This window comes from Myotis daubentonii, chromosome 2 (genome assembly GCF_963259705.1).
Source record: "Myotis daubentonii chromosome 2, mMyoDau2.1, whole genome shotgun sequence".
Lineage (NCBI taxonomy): Eukaryota > Metazoa > Chordata > Mammalia > Chiroptera > Vespertilionidae > Myotis > Myotis daubentonii.
In genome coordinates, this window is record NC_081841.1 from 195,185,053 (window position 1) to 195,212,854 (window position 27,802).

Genomic DNA, 27,802 nt, shown 5'->3' on the forward strand with positions numbered 1-27,802 from the left:
CGTGATTTTGAATCTTCACTGAGAATCTGAGCACCTGGCTCATGTTCTCCAGATGACAACTTCTAAGTCAGAGACAAGAGCCAACTTCTTCACAGTATCAAAGGCCTTGAGGAAGAAGTTGTACTGACAAATTCATGTTTATATGACCACTTCTAGAGGCAGGAGTGCTTTGGTGTATCTACAGCAGCCTTCTCTGCTGGAAAGAAATGGCAAATAAAAACTGATACAGCTGGTGTGGCTCAGTGGTTGAGCGTCCACCTATGAACCAGGAGATCACAGTTTGATTCTGGGCCAGGGCACATACCTGGGTTGAGGGCTCCATCCCCCATCCCTGGTGTGAGACACGCAGGAGGCAGCCAATCAATGATTCTCTCTCATCATTGTTTTTATTTGTATCTCCCTCTCCCTTCCTCTCTAAAATCAATCAAATATATTTATTAAAAATAAAACTGATGCTGACTTGAAAAAACAAAGTTGGATAGAAAATAGCCACAAATCTTATGTTGTATTCTGGCAAAAAGAGGCAATTTCAATCGATTGGCATCTAAAATACATCCAGAGTTCCCTTATTTATCCCCTATAATTAAAAGTTTAATTTTTAATTGTTATCTAATAGAACACTAGAGAACTAAAGATTCAGGAACAAGTGTACAGTTTTGTTTTTTGTTTTGGTAATTCCAAACTTAAAGATTAATGACCATTTTGCCATTTGAAAATCTCTACACAAACTTTGTACATTAAAATCAATAAAAATGCCCAGCCATTGTTGCTCAGTGGTTGAATGTCGACCTATGAACCAAGAGATCACGGTTCAATTCCTGGTCAGGGCACATGCCTGAGATGCAGCTGTGATCCCTAGTGGGGGGTGTGCAGGAGGCAACCGATCAATGATTCTCACTCATCATTGATGTTTCTCTCCCTCTCCCTTCTTCTCTGAAATCAATAAAAATATATTTTAATAAAATAGCCCTGACAGGGAATGGAACTGTGACCTCCTGGTTCATAGGTTGACACTCAACCACTGAACCATGCCAACCAGGCTAATAATGAAAAAATATTTAAGACAGCAATCTGTTTTTATGACCTACCCTTTATCAGGTAAAAGTTATTCTGATCTGTTCAGTTTTCTGCCTTCTTTCCTACAAAGCCAAAACATTTTTATCACAGCTTCCTCGCCTACAAAAGAATCGAAAAATTAGGCTGTTCCTGTGCATAATCAGAAGACATTAAATAGCACCTTTGCCAAAACCGGTTTGGCTCAGTGGCTAGAGCGTCGGCTTGCGGACTGAAAGGTCCCAGGTTCGACTCCAGTCAAGGGCATGTACCTTGGTTGCGGGCACATCCCCAGTAGATGTGCAGGAGGCAGCTGATCGATGTTTCTCTCTCATCGATGTTTCTAACTCTCTATCTCTCTCCCTTCCTCTCTGTAAAAAATCAATAAAATATTAAAAAATAAAACAAAATATTAATAATGTTAAATAAATAAATAGCACCTTTGGAACCATAATGCATCCTCGCTACATCACAGAATGACTGAGGTAAATGCAGTGAGTCCTACCAGGAGATACCATTGAGGGTACCAATTAAACAAAATCAAGTTTTAAAAAGTTTTGAGGAAAGGGGAAGATACTTAACATTGCCATTTTTGGAATGGGGTAATAAGCAAAATAAACTAATGAAAGAGCTCAGACATTAATGATGTGATAGCATTGGCACTTCACGTTGCGTTCCTTTGTGCCTGCCCTATTTGTCACTTATCTCTAAAACTAGCACACAAACATAAATAACCCACCACTAATTTTTTAAAAAATATATTTTATTGATTTTTTACAGAGAGGAAGGGAGAGGGGCAGAGAGTTAGAAACATCGATGAGGGAGAAGCATCGATCAGCTGCCTCCTGCACACCGCCTACTGGGGATGTGCCCGCAACCAAGGTACATGCCCTTGACAGGAATCGAACCTGGGACCCTTCAGTCCGCAGGCCGACGCTCTATCCAGTGAGCCAAAACAGCCAGGGCACCACCACTAATTTTTAAGATTGCTTATTTATAATGCATTATAATTAGTAAGTATATATTATACTTTACGTATAACCATAAATAGTAATGGTATTTATTTATATTTATTTAGAATATTTACTATTTTTATGTTTATATAAGTACACAGTAAATTCTTTAAAAAAACACACACAAGTCAATTTTGAATCCTTAATCCCTTGGTTTTAAATGGAAGTTATCAGTGGTAATAGAATTTGCTAAAAATTTTTTCTACACAACTTAGATTGAAAAATCGAATGATTAATCAGAACCCACATTTTGGTACATTCTTCCTATTGGGCAAATATTGCTTCCTCTGGCCTTAAGTGCGGCCTCCTTTCCAAGAGAACATAAATTATTTCGTTCTCCTTCCCTCCAATGCTAAACAAATCTTAAGTTTTTGTAAAAATGACATTAATTCTAGTTGGAGAAGATACTTAAAACAACATTTGTCTGTAGGTCACACCTCCATAACAATGTAAATCCCTTGCTGGAGCCCTAACGGGTTTGGCTCAGTGGATAGAGCATCGGCCTGTGAGCTGAAAGGTCCCAGGTTCGATTCGGGTCAAGGGCATGTACCTGGGTTGCGGGCACATCCCCAGTGGGAGATGTGCAGGAGGCAGCTGATCGATGTTTCTAACTCTCTGTCCCTCTCCCTTCCTCCCTTTCAAAAATCAATAAAATATATATATAAAAAAAGAAAATAGGACTTAGTTCCAACTAAGTCTTGACACTACAGTTAAAAAAAAAATCCCTGCTGGGACAGGGACAATCACCTTCGTAGCTCCCTCAGGACGTAGTGGAAAGCACTTTCTAAGGACAATTACTGCAACTGCTCAGTAAATAAATGTCTGTTGGGAAAACCAGCGAATAAAGGCGCAGCAATAAAATACAGTCCTAACCGGTTTGGCTCAGTGGATGGAGCGACGGCCTGCAGACTGAAGGGTCCCAGGTTCGATTCCCGTCAAGGGTATGTACCTGGGTTGTGGGCACATCCCCAGTAGGAGGTGTGCAGGAGGCAGCTGATCGATGTTTCTAACTCTCTATCCCTCTCCCTTCCTCCCTGTAAAAAGTCAACAAAATATATTTTCAAAAAATAAATAAATAAAATACAGACGCACTTAGAAAAGACAAAAGGCACCAGACCAAACGTGAGGCATCACACTCCCGCTGTACCGAGCCCCGTACCTGGGCCCCAGACTTTACTCCTCCATCTACTCCCGGGCAGTGCCCCAGAGGCCGGGCCCTCAACCCGGCCGGGACCACGGGGATCCCTCCCGCGCTCCGGGCCGCCCTCTGCTTCTTCCTCTCAAACAACCTCCCAGCCTGGTCCCGGGAACCGAGAGGCGCGGGCCACCCAGGGACCGCCCGCCACCTGCGGGCCCAGCTCCGCGCGCCCGCTCCCGCTCCCGCTCCCGAAACCTGCCCGCGCGAGGTAGCCAGCACTGGGAAACGCCCCCTAGCGCCCGCCGCTTCCCGCGCATGCTCTCTGGCTTGACCAGGGTCTCGGTGAAGCCCGCCGGAGTGAGAATCCACTTCTCCGGATTTTGGAGGTGACCCGGAGGACTCGTACAAAACACTAGCTCCGCGGAGGAGGAAGGGGCCTAGCGGTAACTGAGAGCCGACCGGAAGAGGCTGCCCACAAAACCCGGAAAACTCTTCCCGATCCACTGCCGGCGTCCCTGCGACCGGACATGCGCAGTAACCTTCCCGGCGGCAGCGGCGGCGGCCACGGCGTTGGCCGCGTCTCCGCAGCCGGAAGGTTCGGCTGCTTCAGGCCGGCGGCCCGACCCCTCCTGGGCCATGTCGGCCCAGGGCGACTGCGAGTTCCTGGTGCAGCGAGCCCGCGAGTTGGTGCAGCAGGACCTGTGGGCGGCCAAGGCGTGGCTGATCACGGCCCGCAGCCTCTACCCCGCCGACTTCAACATCCAGGTGAGGTCGGGCCCTGCGCGCTCCGCCTCGGGGAGGTGTGAGCCGCTTAGGCGTCCAGCTGCCCGGGAAGGGCCGCTCTTGCCCGCCCGCCTCCCCTCCCTTTCCCCCTTCTCTCCACCTCCTCCCGCCCTGTCCTCCCACGCCTTCCCAAGCCTTCTCCCCCGACGCCAGCGCCTGCAGACCCCGCGAACGCCCTGGAGCTCGGGTCTGGTGGGAGGTGTGGCGCGCGTTGACGGCTGTGTGGCCCCGACCGCACACCGACGCCTCTAGGAAAGGCTCCGATCGGTCCTGATCATGATGGCAGCCGTGTGTGCAGCGTCTTCTACTTTTAAGACATTATTGCACTGACCCCGGGAACCCAGCCCCGCGGCCCCGGCGGGGGCGGGGGCCTGACGGTCGGTCTGTGTTGCAGTACGAGATGTACACCATCGAGCGGAACGCGGAGCGCACCGCCACGGCGGGGAGGCTGCTGTACGACATGTGAGTGAGCGGCGCGGGCCTCCTGCGGTTTTGCTCCGTGGAGGGGGCATGGCAGGAAAATTCCCCTTCATCCACGTCCCACCTTCGCTATGACTCGAGTCCTTCCGTTCGTTGCTGGCATGCCCTCTGCAGAGAAGTCTTATGTTTCTTGTTAAAACTCTGCTGTCCGAGAATTTCTTTTATTTTGGAAATAATACATGATGCTCTAGATCAGTGGTTCTCAACCTTCCTAATGCCACGACCCTTCAGTATAGTTCCTCATGTTGTGGTGACCCCCCAACCATAACATTATTTTCGTTGCTACTTCATCACTGTCATTTTGCTACTGTTATGAATCGTAATGGAAATATCTGATATGCAGGATGCATTTTCATTGTTACAGATTGGACATAATTAAAGCATAGTGATTAATCACAAAAACAGTGTGTAATTATATATGTGTTTTCCGATGGTCTTAGGCGACCCCTGCGAAAGGGTTGTTCGACCCCCAAAGGGGTCGCGACCCACAGGTTGAGAACCGCTGCTCTATATAAAAGTTAAAACAATGCTGAAGCATGCAGAATAAAAAGTGAAAGCCTCCCCCCTCCCGCCTCCTAAATTCAGCCAGAGTTAAGGTGTGTGTGTGTGTGTGTGTGTGTGTGTGTGTGTGTGTGTGTGTGAGTGTGAGAGAGAGAGAGATACAGATACACATGCACACGATGCATATAACACGTTTGGGGGGTAGATTACAAAAGTGAGATCATACTGATTATTCTGCTGCTGGCCTTCTTCGCCCCCTTTTCCTGTAAGTAAAGGACCCCTTTTTCTGTTTGTAGGTAGAGATCTACTTCGTTCTTCTTCATGTCTGCATAGCATTTCATAACCACTCTTTTATTGGTAGTTTCCAAATTTGAAATTACAGTGTCCATAGGCAATATTGTACCCATATTTTGATGTTTCCTGTAGAATAGATTCCACATGGATTTCCCTAGTGAACGTTTGCACATTTTAAATGTTGATGCACTGTCAAAGTGCTCTCCCCAAAATACCATTCCAGTTTACATTTTCACTAACGGTGTATGCGTGTCCATTTTTCCATACCTTTGCCAACAGTGGATATTATCAGACTTTCAGATTTAAATGTTTGCCAATGTGATAGAAAATGGTATTTTGCTATTTTTAAATAGTTGTCTCCATTATATTCCTATTCTTTTCAAATGTTCTCTTTGGCTACTTGTGTTTTTTCTGTGATTTGCCTTTGCCCACTTTTTCTTTGGGTACCTTTTTTTTTCTTGTTGATATTTAGAAGTACTTTACACATATGAAATATTATCTTTGCACTTGCAAAAATCTCAGAACTCTTGTGAGTACCCTCATTTTTTAAAATACGGTTTTATTGATTTTTAGAGAGGAAGGGAGAGAAAGAGAGAAACATCAATTGGTTGCCTCCAGTATGCACCCCAGCCAGGGACCGAACCCACAACCTTTTTGGTGTATGGGAAGAAGTTCAACCATCTGAGCCACACTGGCCAGGGCTGATACCCTCATTTTTTTAAAATTAGTTTTTATTTTTATATCTTTATTTTGGTTTGTTTTGGTACATCTACATATTCACTTGGAATAATGAAAAATGTGTTTTTATTCAAATGTTAATGTTCTTTGTTGGATATTATATAGAATCTGACATTTTAATTTAATGCATTCATTTTAAAACTAGGTTTGTGAATTTCCCAGATCAGCCGGTGGTATGGAGAGAAATCAGCATTATCACATCAGCATTAAGGAACGATTCACAGGATAAACAAACCCAATTTTTAAGAAGTAAGAATGGAGTAATTACTTAACAGTGTATAAGTTACTGTTTCTGGAATACCAAGTTAAATGTAGTAATTTCGCCAAAAAATGACATCTGTAATATTGGTACCCATGTGTATGTTTTATTCTTGGCAGCGGAAGTCTGGACAAATGGTGTCACTTGGTCCCTGAAGCATTTGCTTAGACTCCTGTAAGCTTCCTTAAGGGATGTGGACTTATCAGTTAGTCCAGGGAACTGAATATATTTTTTAACAGGTTTTACAGCAGTCGGAAAGCATCTGTACATTAGGCAGATCTTCACAAAACAGGAGAGAAACTTTAATGATTTATGACCTTTCTTTAAACCTTTACTCCATGTTGGTTGCTATAGCCAATCAAATATTTCAAATTCTGGATAAAAAAGTAGACAGTGTAGGTCCTTCACCTTAAACAAGTGTGTGTTCTCTGTCTCAGCCAGCAACAAGCACTGTTGTGACCCTTCACATGTATCATTCTTGTCTCCTGGATCCCAAAAAGTTTTTATGGTCATTCAACAAACATCTTATGCCCAATACTGTCTGACCCAGAAGCCTTCTAGGTGTAGGTGAAACCCGAGAACAGTGATTGTTCACATAGTATTTCCTGTTCTGTATATAAAAAGGCCTTACTTCCACTTTTGCTTCAGTATTCTTTCTGAAAGGAACTTCTAAAAACATGATGTGCTGTGTACAGGTTTATTTGAAACTCTTCCTGGCCGGGTCCAGTGTGAAATGTTACTCAAGGTCACGGAACAATGCTTCAACACCTTGGAACGATCAGAAATGCTGCTTCTCCTTCTGAGACGCTTCCCGGAAACAGTGGTGCAGCATGGGGTGAGATTGGTCCTTTCCTTTTCCTTCAGAGAAAATAAAAGTCATCGACAAATTCATCAGGATGCCTAGGAGCTATCGTGGATATTGTAAAGCAGACGTTCTGAGGAACATGAGATAAGGTTGAACTTAAATCTTTGTCAGTAAAGCTAGAAGGATGTCACTGTTACCAAACTATTAATTTCCAGTAGAAATTGTTTTATCAGTGTAAGGAAACAGTCACTGAGCTTTGAGTAAAGTTTTTAAAAATAATCTTATTCCAGTGTTTTCAAAAATGTGTTTGAATTTTAATGAGAGCCGTAGTTTATTTTCTTAATAGACATGTTTTTCACATGCTTTTGCCCTATGAACATTGTTTTCTCTCTACTCATGCCCTTTTCTTATATCCGTAATAATTGAATGCTATTGGCAGGCATTGGGAAATGTTAGGAATTTCCTTCTATTCTCCACAGACCCCTTGAGGTGTACATAATATCCACTTTACAGATGAGGGGACTGAATCTTAAATGTTAGTAACTTTCCGTAAATGGGAGAGTCAGGATTCAGCTCCTTAATCTTCCTACCGTTTCCTAGCTTTTGGTGGTCACCAGCAGTCTGTCATTCCTCGGTTTGCAGCGACATCATTCCAGTTTCTGCCTCCATTGTCACATGGCCTGCTTCCTTGTGTGTCTGTGTCTTTACATGACCTTCTTATATAAGGTCACTGAGTTAGGTCCCACCCTAATCCAGTATGACCTCATCTTACCTAATTGTGTCTACAAAGAGCTCACATTTTGTAAGGTAAAATCTGTGTAAGGTCACATTCTGAGGTTCTGGGTGGACATGAATTTTGGAGGGGACACTATTCAACCCAGTATAGTCCCTGATCATTACTCTTACTTTAAACTTTCTGTGCTGTGTAATCGTTCCCATTGTCCCACCCCAACCTTGTGCATGCCAAATAGTTGCAAGGAAGATAATGCTGACATCTTGGTGGATTTGATAAGTCAACTTTCTGCTATACTAGGGCATCAGTAATGGAAAGGTGGCTTAAAACTCCTAGTCTGTCCAGCCGAGTGCAGGCTGTACGACTGGCTACTCCAGACAACTCTTGAAAGTGATGTTTCATCTACATGACACATCTTGAGGTAGATAGTAAAGTTTTTTCCACATTTCTTAGAAAATCTCTACATCTCTATTATCATTCTAACTCTAGTTCCAGGGCATTCTTTAAGTTTCTTACACATTTTGTTAGGGTTTTAATATTACCATTTCAGAGGAAAATAACCAAGACAAAGTGATCTGTGGTCAGGTGAATTAGGGATTCCCTTCTGAGCTGTGTTGCTGATGTTTTTTTGTTTTCTAGTCTTCAATATGAAAATATTTGTTTCTCGGGAAGCTTGAATATACAAACTATGTGGTAAATTAAAAAAATACCTTATTGCCCTAACCTATTTGGCCTAGTGGTTAGAGTGTTGGGTCTTGGACTGAAGGGTCTCGGGTTCGATTCCTGTCAGGGGTGCGTACCTCAGTTGCAGGCTCGGCCCCTGGCCACGGTCGGGGCACATGCAGGAGGCAACCAACTGATGTGCCTCACATTGATGTCTCTCTCTGGTTCTCCCCTTCCCTTCCACTCTCTAAAAATCATTGGGGGAAAAATATCCTCGAATGAGGATTAAAAACAAAAAATCACATGTTTCTTCGTATAATTCTGACATGTTAAACTGTAACACATTTAAACGATTAAATGTATTTTGAAACAGGTTGGCCTTGGGGAGGCACTGCTAGAGGCTGAAACCATTGAAGAACAAGAATCTCCTGTTAACTGCTTTAGAAAATTATTTGGTAAGAAAAATAGTATTTTATATTAAGTCCTTATGCTATGTAGAATATGCAGGGGTAAGTATCATTTCAGGGATCAGGCCATTGGTAGAAAGCAAAGGAACTTTTCATATTTCGGCACTTAAGTCATTGTTTATTTTTTCAGTCCAGAAAGCATTTTAAACAATTTCTAAGTTTTTGTAATGTCATATTTGGTATCTCCCAAAGAATATTATGTGTGACTGTATATTTAAGTATGCAGTGTAATAATAAACAAACATCTTACCCACAGTATAGAATCTGCCCGTGTTTTCTCGCTGACTTCACCCACTGGTGTGCCTCTGCACTGCAGTTTTCAAATAAATGTGCCATAAGGGTTTGCCCCTCCTGTACATTTTAGGTACTACATTAAGTGAACTCGAAAATAAATTTTGTTTTTGTCAGAACCCTGCGATAGACAACGGAACCATTTTTTTCTTATTTTTCCTCCTCAACAGTTTGTGATGTCCTTCCTCTAATTATTAACAACCATGATGTTCGGTTGCCTGCCAATTTGTTATACAAGTACTTGAACAAAGCAGCTGAATTTTATATCAATTATGTCACCAGGTCTACTCAGGTAGAGAATCAGCATCAAGGTAAGTAGGAATGCTCTCCAATCTTGTTTAGACAGACTTTAGTAAAATTGCAAAGTCAGAAATCCCTCAGCATTCTGATTATTCCCTCTGGATACATACCAGTTTGATAATGTTTCTAAAAGACGGTTTCTAGAAAAGAAATACTGCAGTTAAGAGATGAGACTTTTCTGGACCCAATTTTACCCCTAAATTGCAACAGTTAACTTGTTGAACTCTATTTATACACTGAGCTTTATACATGTGCCACAGCTCAAAGTCACTTCCTGCATTACCAATGGCCAGTGTAGGTCCTTGAACAAGACACAACATGTTGAGATTCTGTGCTCTCGCTTTTTGAATGGGGAGTGAGATTTTTTTTCCCCCTCTATCAAGTACCATATAAACCAGCGGTTCTCAACCTGTGGGTCGCAACCCCTTTGGCGGTCAAACGACCCTTTCACAGGGGTTGCCTAAGACCATCCTGCATATCAGATATTTACATTACGATTCATAACAGTAGCAACATTACAGTTATGAAGTAGCAACGAAAATAATTTTATGGTTGGGTCACAACATGAGGAACTGTATTTAAAGGGCCAGAAGGTTGAGAACCACTGATATAAATAGTTAAGTAGTAATGTTAATTGCAGGCTATTTTTTTCTTACATCTCAGGTGTGCAAGAAACATCTGATTTAATGTCACCTAGCAAACGTAGCTCTCAGAAGTACATAATAGAAGGATTGACTGAAAAATCATCCCAGATTGTGGACCCTTGGGAGAGGTTGTTTAAGATTTTGAATGTTGTTGGAATGAGATGTGAATGGCAGATGGATAAAGGAAGACGGTAAAAAATTGTTCGTTTCTAGAATTACCTAACAAATCTTTGATAGCATAATCTCAGGATCCTAGGAAACAAAAACACTTTTTAAAGCAACTAATATATTAATATTAGAGTCCTGATGCACTAAATTTGTGCAAGGGCTCAGGCCTCGCTGCCTCGGCCAGCCCTCACAGCCCCATCTTAGTCCGGAAGGATGGCCGGAAGGTCATTTGGCTGTTTGGTCTAATTAGCCTATTATTAAATAGGATATTGGTACATCTCTCTTTGGGTAAATTCTGTAACACAGAGTATTTATGCAAAAGAGGGTAGTTTTTCATTTTATTAAAAGATTCCCAACAGAAATAGGAACTCTTAAGATGATGTTGAGTTTGAAGTACTCCTTGGTGTTCAGAGGAAAGAGAAGCTACTTGGCATTTTTGCTGCATAAAATATTGGTCTAATCACTGCTCTAATTCAGGAGAATTTGCAGCCACATGTGGACAATAAAGACTAGTTTTACATGCCTAAAGTTACATTTGGTAAATGTAATGCCTCTCCTGGCACATTTCTCTCGACCTTTTGCTGACAAGCCCAGAGTAATTAAGCAAATTTTATCATTCTTCATCTTTCAGAAGCTATGGTGATATTTTGCATAGAATGAAGGATCTCTGCAGATACATGAACAACTTTGATAATGAAGCTCATGCAAAATACAAAAACCAAGTGGTTTATTCCACTATGTTGGTCTTCTTTAAGAATGCATTCCAGTATGTCAATAGCATACAGCCATCTCTCTTCCAAGGTTGGTTTAAGAATTTTAGAGTGTCCCAAAATACTGGCCTCGGCGGGGATGGTGAAGGTAAAAATGCTTACCTCAACATGGTTCTCGGATCCAGATAATTGTGGGGTGATACCAGCACTTTATTTAGTTATTGTTGGTTTATGTAAGTACATCTTCCTTAAAAGTTTCTATATCAAAAAATGTAGTGGCAATATGAAACTAAATGCAGACATTGAATGCCTGTATTTTGAAAAAGCAGCAGATATAGCAAAGTATTGAAGTAGATTTCACAAAGACTTTGCAATAGGCAAAGACTTTTTAAATTTTATATATATATATCACTTTGGCAGCACATAGACTAAAATTGGAATGGTACAGAGAAAAAAATATATATATTCATATAAATCCTGGAAAATAAGAAAAATACTAGTGTGAAATCTCCCATAATTCTTCCAGTATAACACAGCTCCCATTTTTGTGTATTGCCTTATAGTCTTTTCATGTATTAGATTTATTTGGAATTTGTAACCATCTTGTACGTGTAATTTTGTAGTCTTACTTTTTTGGTGATTTTATGATTCATGATTATGGTAAAAAATTTGTAAAAACGTAAGAACAAATACAAACAAGGAACTTTTTTTTGTAATCTGCTACTGATGGGAGAACCTCTGTTAACAATTGGTGTATATCTGTACAGTCTTTTTCAATACGTATACACTTGTTTGTTTTCCTAATTGGGGTCACACTGTACAAATTTTTAATGACTTATATTTTTTACATGAAAGTTGAGTAAACTTCCACCTGATATTAAGTGTTCTTTTCCTTGCTACATTTTTAATTGTTGGTGTTTTACCCCACCACAGGTCCTAATGCCCCAAGCCAAGTTCCACTGGTTCTCCTGGAGGATGTATCAAATGTGTATGGTGATATAGAAATTGATCGTAATAAACACATACACAAAAAGAGGAAACTGGCAGAAGGAAGAGAGAAACCCATGGTAATCCTTTTCAGTGATTATTAATAGATTATATGTTTATGATTTTTTTAGAAATTAGTCTTTGTAAAATATGGCTTTGGAACTAAATTGATAAAACTTAGGTTTTAGTTATAACATGTAATTACTGTATAAGTCAGTGGTTCTCAGCCAGAAGTAATTTTGACCCCTAGGGACACTTGACAATACCTGAGGACTTTGTTGTTGTTGTTAATCTTCACTCAAGGATATTTTTCCATTGCTTTGTAGAGGGAGTGGAAAGGAGGGAGAGAGACAGAAACATCGGTGTGTCTGACACATCAATTGGTTGCCTCCTGCATACGCCCCAACCAAGGCCAGAGATCAAGCCTGCAACCAAGGCGTGTACCCTTGACCAGAATCGAATCCGGGACCCTTCAGTCTGCGAGCTGACTCACTATCCACTGAGCTAAACTGGCCGGGGCAGAGGACATTTTTGATGGTCATATCATAGCTGGGTGGGGAAGGGTTGCTATTAGTATGTGGTGAGTAGAGGCAGGGATAACTGCCAGAAAGTCTACAACACACAGGAAACCCCACAACAAAGAGTGATCCGTGTTCTTCACATTCTCTAAGCAGAGTTCAGACGACGAGGACTGTTCAGCAAAAGGAAGGAATCGTCACATTGTCATCAATAAAGCAGAACTTGCTAACTCAATTGAAGTGTTAGAAAGCTTTAAGTTGGCCAGGGAGAGCTGGGAGTTGCTCTATTCCCTAGAATTCCTTGACAAGGGTAAGAATATGCTTGTCCTATTAGTGCTGTTTAATTTTTTTAGATAAAATTGTGTTAAAAAAATTACTTGATATGTCAAGTCACTTATGACTAAATTAAGTAAGATCTAGTCAGTTATTAATATTCAAATAACCATTCACCTCTTAGCTTCTGCTCTGAGTGTATATTATAATCAGGGTTGGGGTGAAGTAGAGGGAGAGTTTTGGATCTTTTAAAATTTCTATTGCTGGCCTTTTTTCCCTGGGTTTGTTTGTTTTGTGCTTTTAATTATCCTGTCCTGTTGCTCTGTATCTTCCTTAACCACATGTAACTAAGAATACAAAAAGTAATGCTGTTTTCCATCCGCATTAACTCCACTTCCCAAAACCCTCAAAATCCAAATGCTATAGAAAGCCTGTTTTCTTTGAAGTATAGACATAAAAATGGGGTGTTTCATCTGATTAGTATTAAACTATTAAGTATATCAGCATTCCTTACAAATGACCAGCACTTTGCTAACCAATGTATTTTTGCCATCCTTTGGAGTCAAGGCTCATTACTTCCTTTTAGCCAGTGGACATTCACGCCCTGTCCTGCTCTGTCACGTGCCCGTACAGAGCCCTTGGGCATGTTTTTAAGTAAATATAGCATCATTCTGTTTCTCCTGTTGCATCTAGACTTGTGAGCATGTATGTGACTTTTCCTTTAGCTACAAATTGTCTTAAAAAGGAATAAAACTCTTAGTGTTGCATAGTATTTTAATGGGGTAAAAATAAAACAAGATCTTTTGGGGGGGGCAAAGTAATTGAAAAGATAAATGAGGTAATATGTGAAAAGCATCACATGTGCTCAGTAAATGTTTGTGCCTAATAAGAATGTGCTTGTGTATTACTAAGTATTCTGTTCTAACTTTACTGTCTAATTGAAGTTCTAGACCAGGGGTGGGCAAACTTTTTGACTCGAGGGCCACAATGGGTTCTTAAACTGGACCGGAGGGCCGGAACAAAAGCATGGATGGAGTGTTTGTGTGAACTAATATAAATTCAAAGTAAACATCATTACGTAAAAGGGTACGGTCTCTTTTTGTTTTAGTTTTATTCATTTCGATCCGGCCGCATCCGGCCCGCTGGCCGTAGTTTGCCCACGGCTTTTCTAGACCATTGTTTTAGAAGTCAGAAATCAAACTCTACAATTACTGTCTATTTTTTGGTAATGTGTTTCTCTGGCTGTTGTTCTCTCTTACTGAGTTATTTAGTTCTGTTCAGTGTTACATAATTTTGGTAAATTTCCTTTGAATTCTCGCTCAGAATTTACAAGAATTTGTTTGGCATGGAAGACGGATACTTGGCTTTGGTTAAGAATCTTCCTCACTGATATGATCATCTATCAGGTAGAGTCATGTCTGTTTTAAGCACCTGTGTCTGTACAGGGTGACTGTTGCTAACCATCAGCATGCAAGATGTGTACGTCCCTCTGTGGACTATTAGTCCCTGCTCTGAAGACAGGTGTTCTGTCTCAGAGACGGAGGAATTGTGGTTCACTTTCATCTCACAGTAACTCCAAAACAGCACGGCTGCATCTTCTGTATTACTTCTGGTATGTCCAGTCCAGTCCTTTGTAAAAATGAGATTTTTACTTTTCACTAAAAGATGGGTACTTCTCACTCCTCCCCCTCTCTACTCTGGTGAAGAGTTTCTGCCTTGCTCTGCTGCTGCAGAGCTCCTTATGCCTGGAATGGAGAGAGCAGACCATTCCCTAATGGGATGGAGAGCTTTCAGCCTCTTTGGTTGAAATGGACAGGTTGCTGCTTTCACCCCTCATAAAAGAGAAGTGGTCTTAGTAGTAAAATGTTGATGGAGGAATGGTATATTCAAAATGTACTTTATCAAAGGGCTTGCGTCATTTTATTTAGTCTTAAAGACCAGAAAGGCCGTCGCTAAGCCTCCTTCTTCCTCCTTGGGTGATCAAGCAGAGGTACCTTATTTGTAGTTAGTTACTTGCTAGTTGCTTAGTTAACTCAGGAGGTTGGTTTATTTGTTTTTAATAGCAGTATTTTCCCCTTCTTGCTGTTTATCTTTCTAAGGGTCAATATAAAAAGGCAATAGCCAGCCTGCATCACTTAGCAGCTCTCCAGGGATCACTTCCTCAGCCGCAGCTCACGGGACAGGGAACCTTGGAGCATCAGAGGGCGCTCATCCAGCTGGCCACTTGCCACTTTGCTCTAGGGGAGTACAGAGTGAGTACTGACACCTTGCTCAGGCCCTCAGGGGCACTCAGCTACCCTGGTTTCCTCCTCCTGGAGTGGCTTTTAATTCTGTGCATGTTTACTTTGAAATTTAGTCTCTCTGCCTAGATTTGTTACCCAGTCTGCTGGGAAATCATGGCGATTTTTTGTACTTAATTTTCCCTCTACTATAGTTTCCCTGAAATTGGGCCTCAGTGCTTTATTATTGTTCCATTTTGTTGGAAGATTCCCTCCCTCCCTCCCTCCCTCCCTTCCTTTCTTCTTTCCTTTTCTTGCCTGAAATCCCTTCACAGTGGAATCAGTCCTGATGTACTGAACAGAGGGGCCTTTACTAAGTGGTGATGAGGACTTACAGTAGCTTATCCGAACCTCAGGGTATCGCTTTGGCTGTGAGCCCCGCCTTCACAGGGTGGGGACAGTGGTCTTTATCTTGGATCTCTCACTGCCTATCGCAATAGTTTGCACAGCTTCCATACTCAATAAATGTTTAATTCAGTTCATACTATATGTCTGTTTTGTTAATTTTTCTCTCTGGTGAGTTAGTAAATGTTGTAAAGACAGAGACATACTTCTTTTGGGTGCCACTATGCTATTTAATACATTGGCAGTTTGATTAAGTAGTAAGTTTTGTTTTGTTGGTTTTTTAACAACAGAGAACGAGTTACTGTTCCCTCAAAGGCCCAGTACAGGATTTCACCTTCCTGTTACTTTCCCTGTATGTTGACAAACAGCGATGGCCACTTATAGGGTCCGGAGACATTGCCACAGACTCTGTGTGCACGTGTTGCCCAGCTGTACGCAGATAGTCAGTGTGGGGTCGGGTTGCTTTCAGCTTCAGAAACTTCACATGAGCTCCTTCTCCTTGTCCTCCTCAGATGACGTGTGAAAAAGTCCTGGACTTGATGTGCTACATGGTGCTCCCCATGCAAGATGGAGGCAGATCACAGGAAGAACCTTCAAGAGTAAAGCCCAAATTTAGAAAAGGTACAGGGACAAGTTTTGTTTTTATTTTGTAAAAACAGCTTTAGGACCAAGGCTGGGAAATGTTTTTATAATTCCTGATAAGATAGCACTGTGTGATCTGCAGGGCTTGACAAAATGTATAAAAAGTTAGGCCGAAGCCGGTTTGGCTCAGTGGATAGAGCGTCGGCCTGCGGACTGAAGGGTCCCGGGTTCGATTCCGGTCAAGGGCATGTACCTGGGTTGCAGGCACATCCCCGGTGGGGGGTGTGCAGGAGGCAGCTGATCGATGTTTCTCTCTCATCGATGTTTCTAGCTCTCTATCTCTCTCCCTTTCTCTCTGTAAAAAAATCAATTAAAAATATATATTAAAAAAAAAAAAAAAGTTAATCCCTTACCAAGCTTTTTCTTGGCTCTGATTTCCTAAGTAGCTGGAAGTCTGCCTTTCTTCCAGAGTTCTCTTCATTTCTTAAGGTTGTCATCTCTTCAATTCTGAACTCCTTTTCCTTCCTTTACCAATTCTAGGGAAACATGTAGATCGTACGTATCCCTCTTGAGCCCTTTTGCGCTGCACTTCACGTTGCATGTTCCTTAAAAACTACATAAATTTAGCTGTCATGCTTATTATATAAGAAAGATTCACTATCACTCATCTAAATTTCTACCTTAAAAGTCAGAAAAAGTTGAACACATTAAACCCAAAGAAAGTTGAAGACAGGAAATTATAACGATATGAGCAGAAATCCATGAAATAGAGAAAATTAATAAAGCTAACAGTTGGTTTTCTGCAAAGAACTAATAAAATTGATAAACCCTAACAAGACTGATCCAGAAAAAAGTGAACACTGACTACCAGTATCAGGAATGAAAGGGAGAAAGTCACTACAGAGCCTCCTAAATCAAGGACATTAAGTAAGTTATGAACAACATTATGCCAATAAATTCAACAATTTAGATGAAATGGAAAAATTCCTTGAAAAACACAGCTTATCCAAATGGTCACAAAACGAATTAGAAAATCTGAATGTTCCTATATCTATCGAAGAAATTGTTTGTTATCAAAAATTTCCCACAGAGAAAACTCCAGTTTCAGATGGCTTCACTGGTGAATTCTACTAAGCATTTAGGAAGAAATAATAACAATCCTAACCTGCACTCTTTGAGGAATAGAGGAAGAGGGCATACTTTTCAGTTGAGTTTTTAAGACCAACATAACTCTGATAGCAAAACCAAACGGGCATCACAAGAAACATTAAAGGCCAGTGCTCATCCTGAACCTAGATGCCGGAATCCTTAACTAAATAGTAGCAAGACAAAAATAGCAAATATATAAGAAAGGTAATACAAATGACTGAGTATACAGGGAATGCAAAAGTCGTTAACATTAAAAAATCAATAACCAATCCACCACATTAGCAGATGAAACAAAGAAGATCATGATTGTCTTGATAGGTAGAATTCAATTATGTTTACATTTATTATTCCTGATTTTAAAAATCTTAGCATACTGAAAATAGAAGGAAACTTCCGTGACATCATACTTAACTATGAAATATTGAATGCTCCCCAGGATCAGCAGCAATAGAAGGATGTCTGCTCCCACCACTTCATTCAAAATAGTCTAGCCAATATAATAGGCAAGAAGAAGAGGTAAAGGCATAAAGGTTGAAAAACACTGCCTTTATATACAGCTACATATTTGGCTACATAGAAAAGCCTAAGAAATATCCAAATAGAATACATAGGGATAAATTTAATGAAAGATATGTCAAAATCTTATTCGTAGCCCTGGCTGATAATGGATCAGTTCATTGGAGTGTCATCCTATACACTGAAAGGTGATGGGTTTGGTTTCGGTCAGGGCACCTACCCAGGTTGCAGGTTCAATTCCCCTTTCGGGGTGCATCCAAGAGGCAACCAGTTGGTGTTTCTGTGTCTGTCTGTCTCTCTTTCTCCCTCTTCATCTCCCTCTCTCTTCCTCCCTTCTTTCCCCTCTCCAAGAGCCATTTTTTTAAAAATCATGTTTGTAGATAGAAGACTCAGTATGGTTAAGGTACCAGTCATCCCCAATGTATCTATAGATTCAGCAAGTTTAGGAAAAAAGATTGATAAATGAAATCCAGAGACCATTCAAAAACCAATTTCACCTCCACTACACATAATTGTGGTTTAACTAATTATGAAATCATGTGACTGTTGTTCATCCTTTTTTTTAGGAAAGCATCTTAAACATGCTTTTCAAAGCTGTTTTTGTTGTTGTTTTTTATATGATAACAAGCATATTGTGGACTTTTGTTAGGTTCGGACCTGAAGCTTCTGCCCTGTACCAGCAAGGCTATCATGCCATACTGCCTGCATTTAATGCTAGCTTGTTTTAAGGTAAGCTTAAAGCTGTGGGAAAGTTCATTTTGTGTGAAAGAAATTTAATTTGGACTATTGTTCGGATGATTCAGAATGACTTGACTTCAGAACTTTGAGAACAAATGTTAGTTTAGTCCTTTGCAAATGCAGGTGGTGTAGTGAGGACAGTGTGTGGGCTAGGAGTGAACAGACATTTATTAAAGACTGACTGCACTGAGCGAAGATGAGTAGGAAGTGATCCCCATCCTTGAGAAGTTTACAAATAATAGTGGGACAAATATGCAAATAACCTTGCTAATAGCAGGGTAATTCAGAATATATTAGTTACAGAAGAAGGGATTGTAAATGTTGGGTTCATAGAGGGATAGTGAGTGTAATATCATAAAGATACAGTGGGTGGAGCGTTTCAGGCATAAGGATGAACACCAGCAAAGGCCCCGCAGAGCTGGGAAGGTTAAGGACTTGACAGATGCCAGGCCCTCCGCTGCAGGCGCTGTGGAGCCTTAGCGTAGACAGGCTTTATGAGCAAGAGGGCGATAATACTGGGTCTCACTTTAGAGTAGTTATTCCAAACTTAACTCATCATCAGAATCACTTGAAAGTGTGATTTTAGGCCTAGCTGCTCACTTAGATCAAAAAGCCCTTTGCCAGTTTCTCCAGTTCACACTGCTGTTTACTTCCTTTTTGCTCACTACCTTTCTCTCTCCCCAAGTCCATGTTTTCAATCCCTTCTCTCCTAGAGGGTTTCTTGCCCACCCTCCTCTCCCAACTGCTCCTTAAAAGAAATCCCCCAATTCTTCTCTCTCTTATATAGACCACTCTGCTTTCTCTAGCCCTTACTCCCACATTCAAAGCTTCAGGCCCACTGTGCGTGCCCAGGTTCCATCAGATACCACGTAAACCCTGCCAGCCCCCTGCGCACAGTGCGGGGTGGGGGGCTGAGGCTCCTCTGTCAGGATTCCCTCCTCCGTAGGCAGTTGTGTGCTGCTGGCAAAGCACGTTTGTTTTCTACTGTGTCCCCTTCTTACTCCAATGACCTTGATAATGCATTTTCAAATAATAGCATTTTTTTAAGGAAGTGATATCTGATGTATTTTGGATTGCCCCATGATTTCCTTTTCCTTCTGTGTTTGCATCAACCCTTGTCTTGCAGCTTAGAGCTTTCACGGACAGCAGGGATGACATGGCTCTGGGGCATGTGATCGTATTGCTTCAGCAGGAGTGGCCTCGGGGAGAGAATCTTTTCTTGAAAGCTGTCAATAAGATTTGTCAACAAGGAAATTTCCAATATGAGAATTTTTTCAATTATGTTACAAGTATCCTTTTTCTTGTTTAAGCATAAGAAATTCTGATTTTTTTTTTTATAAATGCATGTTCCAAAAACAAATGGCCCATTCTGGGTAGAAATAATGGTTTTCACTATTTGGGGGGAAAAGAGAAGGAATGGGGATCCAAAGTGGGACATTTGCCATTGGTCTTGTGAAAGTCATAAAAAATAAAAGGTTTCAAGGAGGTTGTGTAAGGAATGAGGAACATCAACAGCCCTGTTCATTTTCTATTTCCGGGGACTTCTGGGGAGGTGCCCAGATGCCTAAAGCAGTAGCCCACAGGTTCCTAACACGCCCAGAGTTGCTGGTGTGGCCATAGGGTATGTAACAGCTCACTGGCCTCCATCTTTCACAAGAGAGCCTCCTGGGCGTCGGCCGTCCCCCGGGATCAGTTGGAGTTCTCACCCCTGCCGAGTGCTCACCACCTGTGCAGCCCAGCAGTCGCTTTCAGTGACAAGTGTTGTGTTCATGCTCTCTGTTAGGGAAAGACCACATTTGAATGGAAGGTTATGCATCAGTTTGGTGTTTCTACTTTATCGCTTATCTCAACACATTATTTTTGAGTTGCAAGAAATCTAATATCCTAGTCCAAGTGCCTAGAGCAATAGTTCTTACCGTTTTTTGGGATACAATGCCTCTCGTTTCTTATTAAGAAAACAAAAGATTTTGCTCTTATGATCATAGGGAATTTTATATTGCCATCCCTGTGAAAAACAGGTTTACCTTTGTGAGGTAGTTTGGTTGGTGTAAGAATCATTAGCTTTGGAATCAGAGGGACCTGGGTTCCAGTACTGACTCTGCAGCTGTCATGGGGTGTTAGTTCCTCAATTGCTACAAGGCGGTTTCCTCATCCGAGAGACCAGGGCACCTTGTTCTCACACGTGGTTAACCTGAATCTGACCTGCAGATATTGACATGCTGGAGGAATTTGCCTACCTAAGAACTCAGGAAGGTGGGAAAATCCATCTGGAATTACTGCCCAATCAAGGAATGCTGATCAAGTAAGCAGACTGTCTTTTGCTCTCCCCTGCTAAGTGCTCACCTTTTGTGTGCTTATAGGAAATGTTTGTAAATTTCTATACCTTTTACAAATTTAATAGAAAGGAATCCAAACCTAGTCTCTGTTTTGAGAACAGATTTGATTCTGGTGCCTTTTGAAAGGCTTGGCGTTTCCTTAACGACATTTTTGACCAAACATTATTTAAACTAGGATGTTTTTGTCACTTCTGAAACTATTTCACTAAACAAAAGTCTCATTCGTGGTATCTTTTCCTTTCTAAAATTTACAGACTAAGTCAATAAATGTCTGATTAAACATAGAGTGCTTTTAATGAGAAAAAGCCATGCTTAATTGAAATACCAGATTAGGATAAATCATTAGGGAAACTATAGACTTTGGTTATAAACTGTACTTGAATTTCACTGTTGAACTGAGGCCCACCTCAGCAATCCTCACTGCTTATATAGCACAAAGGAAAATAGCCCAGGCTAGGGCCTCCAACTTCACACCTGGCCCAAGAAATGATGGTGGTGCTTGGTCTCAGGCATGCCCTCCCACACCTAGAGGAAGTTAGTGACCATTTATGATTTTTAAATAGCTCATAAATCTTGCTTCTCTCCTCCAATCCTCATCATAGTTTGGATGATATATCCTGTGTGCTGTAAAGCCACGCCTAGTGTGATTTTCATACTTCCTCCTTTGCGTCCTGCATAGTCAGCATGTCTTAAGTCAGCGTTCGAGTCACTGCAGGAGACTGACCCAGAGGGAGAAGGCAGTGCTCCTAAGGCTGAAAACGTCTTCCTTTCTCCCTCCCTTGTGACCTGAGCGAGTATTCAGGTGTTGACGGAGCAATAGCCACAGCTTGTTCTGTCTCTCTAGTCTTAGAAATGTTAGGAGAAGGAGGTAAGAGCAGTTCATTCTGGATTTCTGTGACCGCAGTAATTTGTGCAAAGCAGACACATGCTGTCAATAGTAGGGTCTTATGGAATCCAGTTTAAAGAAAGGGAAGACTTAGTGGGGTTCTTGTCCTTCCTCTTAAAAATGTTATTAATACTCTAAACATTTAAAATAAAAGAACAAATGCTCTTTTAAAAGAAAATGAGACCTTTATAAATTCGGTTGCTTCAGCAAGATGGACTGGGCATGCTCATCTTCCCATCCCATTCACTTTCCATAAACTGGGGAAATAATTGCATGGGTCAAATATTCTTAACAGTGTTTGAGAATGAAGATTCCTTTTGACATGGGAGCCTACATAACCCCTTTATGTTGTGATTTTGTGATTTCTTTTCTAGGTTTGAGGCTGGGTATACAAACATAGCTTTTTCATTAATTCCCATTAACACTCATCGTACAAATTATCATAATATATAGACAGCCTTAGTAGAACCAACTCCATTTACTAAGGAGTAAACTTACAGAAGATTCTCACTTTGCTTCAGGGGTGGGGAACCTTTTTTCTGCCCAGGACCATTTGGATATTTATAACATCATTCGCAGGCCATACAAAATTATCAACTTAAAAATTAGCCTGCTGTGTTTGGTCACTCAGTTAACTCACCCCTAATGTCTTGACAGGGCCAGACCAGATGATTTCGCAGGCCTTATATGAGCCGGACATTCCCCACCCCTGATTTAGATACTGCTTAACTGTCTGTGGAAGTGGGAAAGAGTAGATTGCCAAAAAATCACCAGTTGAATCTCAAAGTTTATTACACTGAATCTTTTTTTTTTTAGCCAGTTTTTACTGGGCTAAACAGTGATGGGTACATGCAGACAACCCCTGAGTAAGGGGCTTGGACACCCACATAATAAGGCAAAGGGTTGTTTAGGATACACAGCATGCGTTTCTAGGCTTTTGGGAGGTAACTCCACGCCCCTGCTATGGTCAACATAACCCTTCATTTCTAGACCACTAAACTTCACAGGAAACCTGTTTGAAAGCAGGAATAAGATTGCTACTTAGTGAGCTGCCCTTGTAGGAATTTGCCCAGTCGTCACTAAGTGAGTCTCAAAGTCCATTTGAAGCCTGCATTTCCAATTACTTATGCCTAACCTACAGCGGGAGAAGCAAGCGGCATAAGCCAGAGCATTCTTGCCAATTGAGGTACGGTGAAATCTTGAGTAAAACTATATTCCTTTTCCCTTTGGGTTGCAAACAAATTCTCTGCAGACTTGTGGGTGGCCCCTGCAGCTGAGTGGCAGAGATGTTGTGAGCAGTGTACAGCCCCTCCCCTTGGGTAAGGTTGTGAGTCCGTCCTAGTTGTGGCATCTCGGATGTGAGCAGGTACAGTACGAACACTGGGCACCGGGGACCTGCCCCACAGGAGGGATACGCTCTCTATTTGTTACATAGACATTTTGCTTATGTATTTTAAAGCAGAGAAAATTTTCTGTGCTGATATTTGCAGTATCTTAGTTGCATTAGACCGGATGAAGTAGGAAGCGGTGTCCTATGTGTGCTTTGAATAAGATGGGTAATCATCTGTGAGGTGAACACCCAGCTAATGTACTAAATCTTTGTTGTTACAGAATTCTGCAAAGCCCTGGGTCCCAGGCTCTGTCCCCTCCCATCCCCCATTTTTCCTATTCTCAGTACTTTTTTGAAATTCAAACTAACCTTTCTTTATCAAAAACATTGCCAGCCCCTCTAGTCCTCTTGGAAGGGCCTCTTCAATTTGGGGCTTCAATCCCGTCAAGGATGGTTACAAAAAGTCACCAGGTTTGTTTCTAGGACTGGCGTGAGCATGAGAAGAGTGGAGAGTGAAGGAGGCTGGATTTGAAAACACGACTTCTCAAATGTTCACCCCTCTCCCCACTGCCATTCAATTGCATCTCATCGTCCTCTTCCTCAGTGGTTGCTTTTTATGCCAAATCTCAAGTGGGCTGAGCGCGGGGACCAGGAACCAAGATGCCTCTGGCCGCGCCCCAGCAGCGGGTGCAGTGAGAGCCGCGGCCAGGGGCCTGCGGTTAGAGGGTTTCTGTATAGTCTGCTTCCCGTCCTGTGCCTTCTCTCTGGAGTGTTTTTTGCAGTGCAGGGTGAGTCGGTGTGGGTGTTTGAATGCTGCCGTTTGCTGTTTTTTAAAGGCCTACTAGCCCTCCCATGGGGTTACTGCAGCAGGAATTCTTACCTGTGCTTCAGCCCAGCATACAGACTGCTGACAGGTACCAAGTGGAAAAACACCTGCTCATACAGTGTGCTGTTTTGTCAACATGTTTTACTGCCCATGGTCTTCAGCTCTTTGTTCCTCAGTGCTCTTTTCCATGCTTTCTTTATTTTTTAATTTGTTCTGCATTCCTTGGCAAACCATCTGGTTGTAATATTGTAACATTTCTTATTTTTTTGCCATAAGTTGCCAGTGTTTTTGTGTTCGGTTTAAAAATCATTATGGAACTGGAAAAACATGAAAGTTATATAAAACTGTGTCAGATTGAGTACACATTAGGCACTGAACTCTTCTTTTGAGAAAGTGTAAGGCATTCCGTTATAAACATTGGAGGATGCTAAAGCTTATTTTAAGTAAATGTTTACTCCTAAGTTTTTATACGAGTGACCAGTGTTAAGATTTCGGTCTCAACAGGCATTAGCACAGTATACTCGCCTGTCACCAACACTGGTTTTTCAGACCTTGTTTTTCTGAATTAAAAATATTGGGTAGCTAGATTGTCACAGTTATTAGCTGATTTATCCTGTTCTTAAACCACAAAAGCTAATTCTCTCCTTCATCTAAATTTACCAGAGGGATGGAGGCTCTGACACATGACTGACTGAGTTGTGCTGCTCTGTATATATGTGAAACAGTACCTTTGAACCATGATCAGCAGGATACAGTTCATTATATTTGTACTAGTATTAATTTACTAGTAGACAGTTTGCTTTGCACCATCAGCGCCCTTGACTGTCTGCAAATACCAGTAACTTTTGGTTGGTCAGAGAGTCGGCTCCAATTTGGGGTTGCAGACTGGCTCCCAGAAATGCAGTGTCTCAGAACAGCCTAAAGTCTGTGTCTGTCCCAGTGGGACTCGTGGCCTCGGCCTGACACTGTGTCCTAACTGCCAAGTGAACCAGCCAGACGTCACTAGAAAAGTCCGCAAGAACTGCGTGTGTCCTCCGCGGCACTGCTGTCTTGCTGCGTAGTTCCCAGCACTGCCGCGTGCCCAGTAACGTCACTACGAGCCTGACAAGGCTGGGGTCTTTCTTTGCAACTTCATGACTTTGTTGTACTTGTTTTATATGCAAGTTTTAAAAAACAAACATTTTAGAGTGGTTTCAATGGTGTTGTTCTGACCAACACATAAATACCTAATTTTAGTATATATGCTCCCTGTTACTGTGTCTGAGGGAAGTGAGGCAGTAGGGGAGGGGAATGGAGGTGGCTTCTGTTTGTCTAAACCCACCAAATTACTGAACTGGTATCAAAACTCCTTTCCTTTTCATTGAATCCATTGAGTTTTGCTAGATTTTTCTTTTCCTTCACGTTGGTGTCTTTTCTGGGATTTCCTGTGTGGTTTCCCTCTAAAGCAGCGGTCACCAACCTTTCGGACCTCACGGACCACGTGGTCGCGGACCACCGGTTGGCGACCGCTGCTCTGAAGCACACCCCGGAGATCTTTGCTTGTGCTCCCACGGGCCCTCCCACCAGCATGCAGGTCTGTGCACATGGACTGGATCCGGTCTTCAGGTGGCTTTTGCTGGCCTTTGACTATTGCTCAGTGACTGTGTTGCTCCCTCCCCGCGGGTGCCAGACTCTCTCGTCTTGGGAGCCAGCAGACCTGACCTGCTGGGCTCAGCACTTAGCGGAGCCGTCCTGTTCTGGCAGCAGGGGACAGAGATGTGCTTGTGGCCGGTGGCTGAGCACAGTCCCTGAGCCCTTCACGGAGCCCCAGCCCACGGGGCCAGGTGCCTAAGCTGTTTGGTGGCACTCATCTTGGTTTCCCTCCTCCCTGCTGCTGCCTCTGCAGTGTGGACTGACCCAGTCAGCCCACAGTGACTGAATTGTGCACAGGTCAGCGTAGGGATGCATAATGTCCAAGCTACAGGAGTTCAAAAGCGAAGCAGGTGGCATTTTACCGAACATTTAGATCTTTAAAAATCTTTTCTTGAGTGGGAAAGGTGTCTCTCTAGTTTCAAGTCTTTGAGAAGGAATGGGCAAAGGGGGCGGTTTGGTTAGGGCTTTTCTTTCTTTTTAAAATGTCTTACTTATACTTAGATTTGAGGTAGGCTTTACTCCTACCCCAGAGGCCCTGCCCTGTAGAACCAGCGCTAACCACCGTGTCCCTCTGTTTCCCTGTTGCTGCCCTCAGGCACCACACGGTCACTCGGGGCATCACCAAGGGCGTGAAGGAGGACTTCCGCCTGGCCATGGAGCGCCAGGTGTCCCGCTGTGGAGAGAACTTGATGGTGGTGCTGCACAGGTTCTGCATCAACGAGAAGATCTTGCTTCTGCAGACTCTGACCTGACGGGAGCCCTTTCCGCCAGAGACGATACAAAAATTGGGGGGAGATGTGAAGCCTTGATAAATGTCGCTTTACACCTCTTGAAACGAAGAAATCCACCTAGGTTCTAACTCCCTGGTTACTTAAAAATAGTTCCCGAAAGCCTGAGAAGCTACTTCTATTTTTTAAAAGTCATTTTTTTTTGTAATTTTTGTAAAACAAAAGAATCTGTTTTGTAAATAAAAAAATCATCCCAAATTTGGAGGTTTTAGAAATTTATTGTGGTGTACTTTACTTTAAAACATTATTCCTTTGCCCAGCCACAGTGGCTCAGTGGTTGAGTGCCAACCTATGAACCAGGAGTTCACAGTTCGATTCCTGGTCAGGGCACATGCCCGGATTGCAGGCTCTGTCCCCATGCCAGGCCGGGCCGGCGGCGGGGGGGGGGGGGGGGGGGGGGGCTGCAGGAAGCGGCTGACCAATGATTCTCTCATATCAATGTTTCTATCTCTCCCTCTCCCTTTCTCTCTGAAAAAACAAACATACATTATTCCTTCCATGATCTCAAGATTTTATTTGCCACATTTAGGCCGTGGTTAAAAATTCCTATCAACACATCTAGACTTTTTTTTGTTCTGGGAATTTTAATACCAAAAACCTGTATGCCAAAATGAACTTGTGAATTTCCGCTGAAGGAGTCATGGGGTTGGGGGCAGGGGTAGAGTTGGGGGTGGAGTGTCTGCCAAACTGCCCAGGAAAGGGAATGGAGGGAGGCGCCGCCTCCCCGCCCGGCCACAGGCTGGCCCGGCCTGCCCTGCCCGCGGTGTCTGCCCTGAAGCCCTGCACTTGCCGTCTACCAGGGACAAGTTCATTTCTCTGCCGCAAGCTTGTTGGAGAAGCTCAGGTAGTGACACTTCCCTCACAGGTGGTTGTAAGCACTAAGTGTGACTTCATGTGACATGCTTAGGAAAGGGCCTTACACATCGTAATTGTTCAGCCAGTGTTAGCTAGTGTTTTTATTTTGATCTGCCAGAAATATATCAGTAAACAGCAAACAAACATTTGTTTCTAGAGGCTCTTTAAGAATGAAATAGCTAAGAAATTATTCAGTTACTTTGCATAAAAATTTTTAGAAATATTTCCTGAGGCCCTTTTCATAGCTATATTAAAATCAGTAAGAGGGTTTTTATCTCAGAAATAGTTTCCTCTAGCTCATTTTAAAGTGTTTATCAACTTACTATGAGTTGATAAATAGATAAACCATCCTGTTGATTTTATCATGGAGTGTGTCCCCCAATAGCTTTGGCTCAGTGGATAGAGTGTTGGCCTGTGAACTGAAGGGTCCCGAGTTCAGTTCTGGTTAAGGGCACATGCCTGGGTTGTGGGCTTGATCCCCAGCAGGGGGTGTGCAGGAGGCAGCTGATCAATGATTCTCTCTCATCATTGATGTTTCTATCTCTCCTCCCTTCCTCTCTGAAATGAATAAAAATACTTTTAAAAAATAAATTACTTTAAAAAAAACTCTTACCTTTTGGTTTTATAACACCTTCCTCATATTGGTGTTTGGAGGTAGCATACAGCAAAAACAGACATTCCAATAACCAAATGGTTTGGCACCAGATAACAGTCATCCTCAT

At 42.3% G+C, this 27,802-nt stretch overlaps 2 protein-coding genes across 15 annotated transcripts in view; both read left to right on the forward strand.

Moving 5' to 3' along the window:
* Positions 1-27,802, forward strand: part of SH2D4A (SH2 domain containing 4A) — a 482,539-nt gene that overhangs the window by 404,128 nt on the left and 50,609 nt on the right. The window lies entirely within an intron of this gene.
* On the forward strand, positions 3,729-26,440 carry INTS10 (integrator complex subunit 10). 14 transcript variants are annotated; one of them, XR_009451379.1, is made up of 18 exons: positions 3,732-3,969; positions 4,382-4,449; positions 6,146-6,249; positions 6,955-7,094; positions 8,834-8,915; positions 9,389-9,529; positions 10,182-10,353; positions 10,962-11,131; positions 11,974-12,107; positions 12,699-12,855; positions 14,142-14,224; positions 14,918-15,070; positions 15,955-16,063; positions 18,339-18,418; positions 19,554-19,716; positions 20,636-20,729; positions 22,024-22,835; positions 26,033-26,169. XR_009451379.1 is itself a non-coding variant. In XM_059685230.1 (18 exons), the coding sequence occupies exons 1-18, from the start codon at positions 3,841-3,843 to the stop codon at positions 26,187-26,189; spliced, it is 2,214 nt and encodes a 737-aa protein (XP_059541213.1). In that variant the 5' UTR covers positions 3,732-3,840; the 3' UTR covers positions 26,190-26,282. The 14 variants fall into 14 exon arrangements, 12 of the variants coding, with proteins under 12 accessions (XP_059541218.1, XP_059541215.1, XP_059541221.1 ...); XR_009451380.1 differs by lacking the exon at positions 26,033-26,169 and adding an exon at positions 23,816-23,835; XM_059685230.1 differs by lacking the exon at positions 22,024-22,835 and adding an exon at positions 23,816-23,893 and having other exon boundaries at positions 26,033-26,282.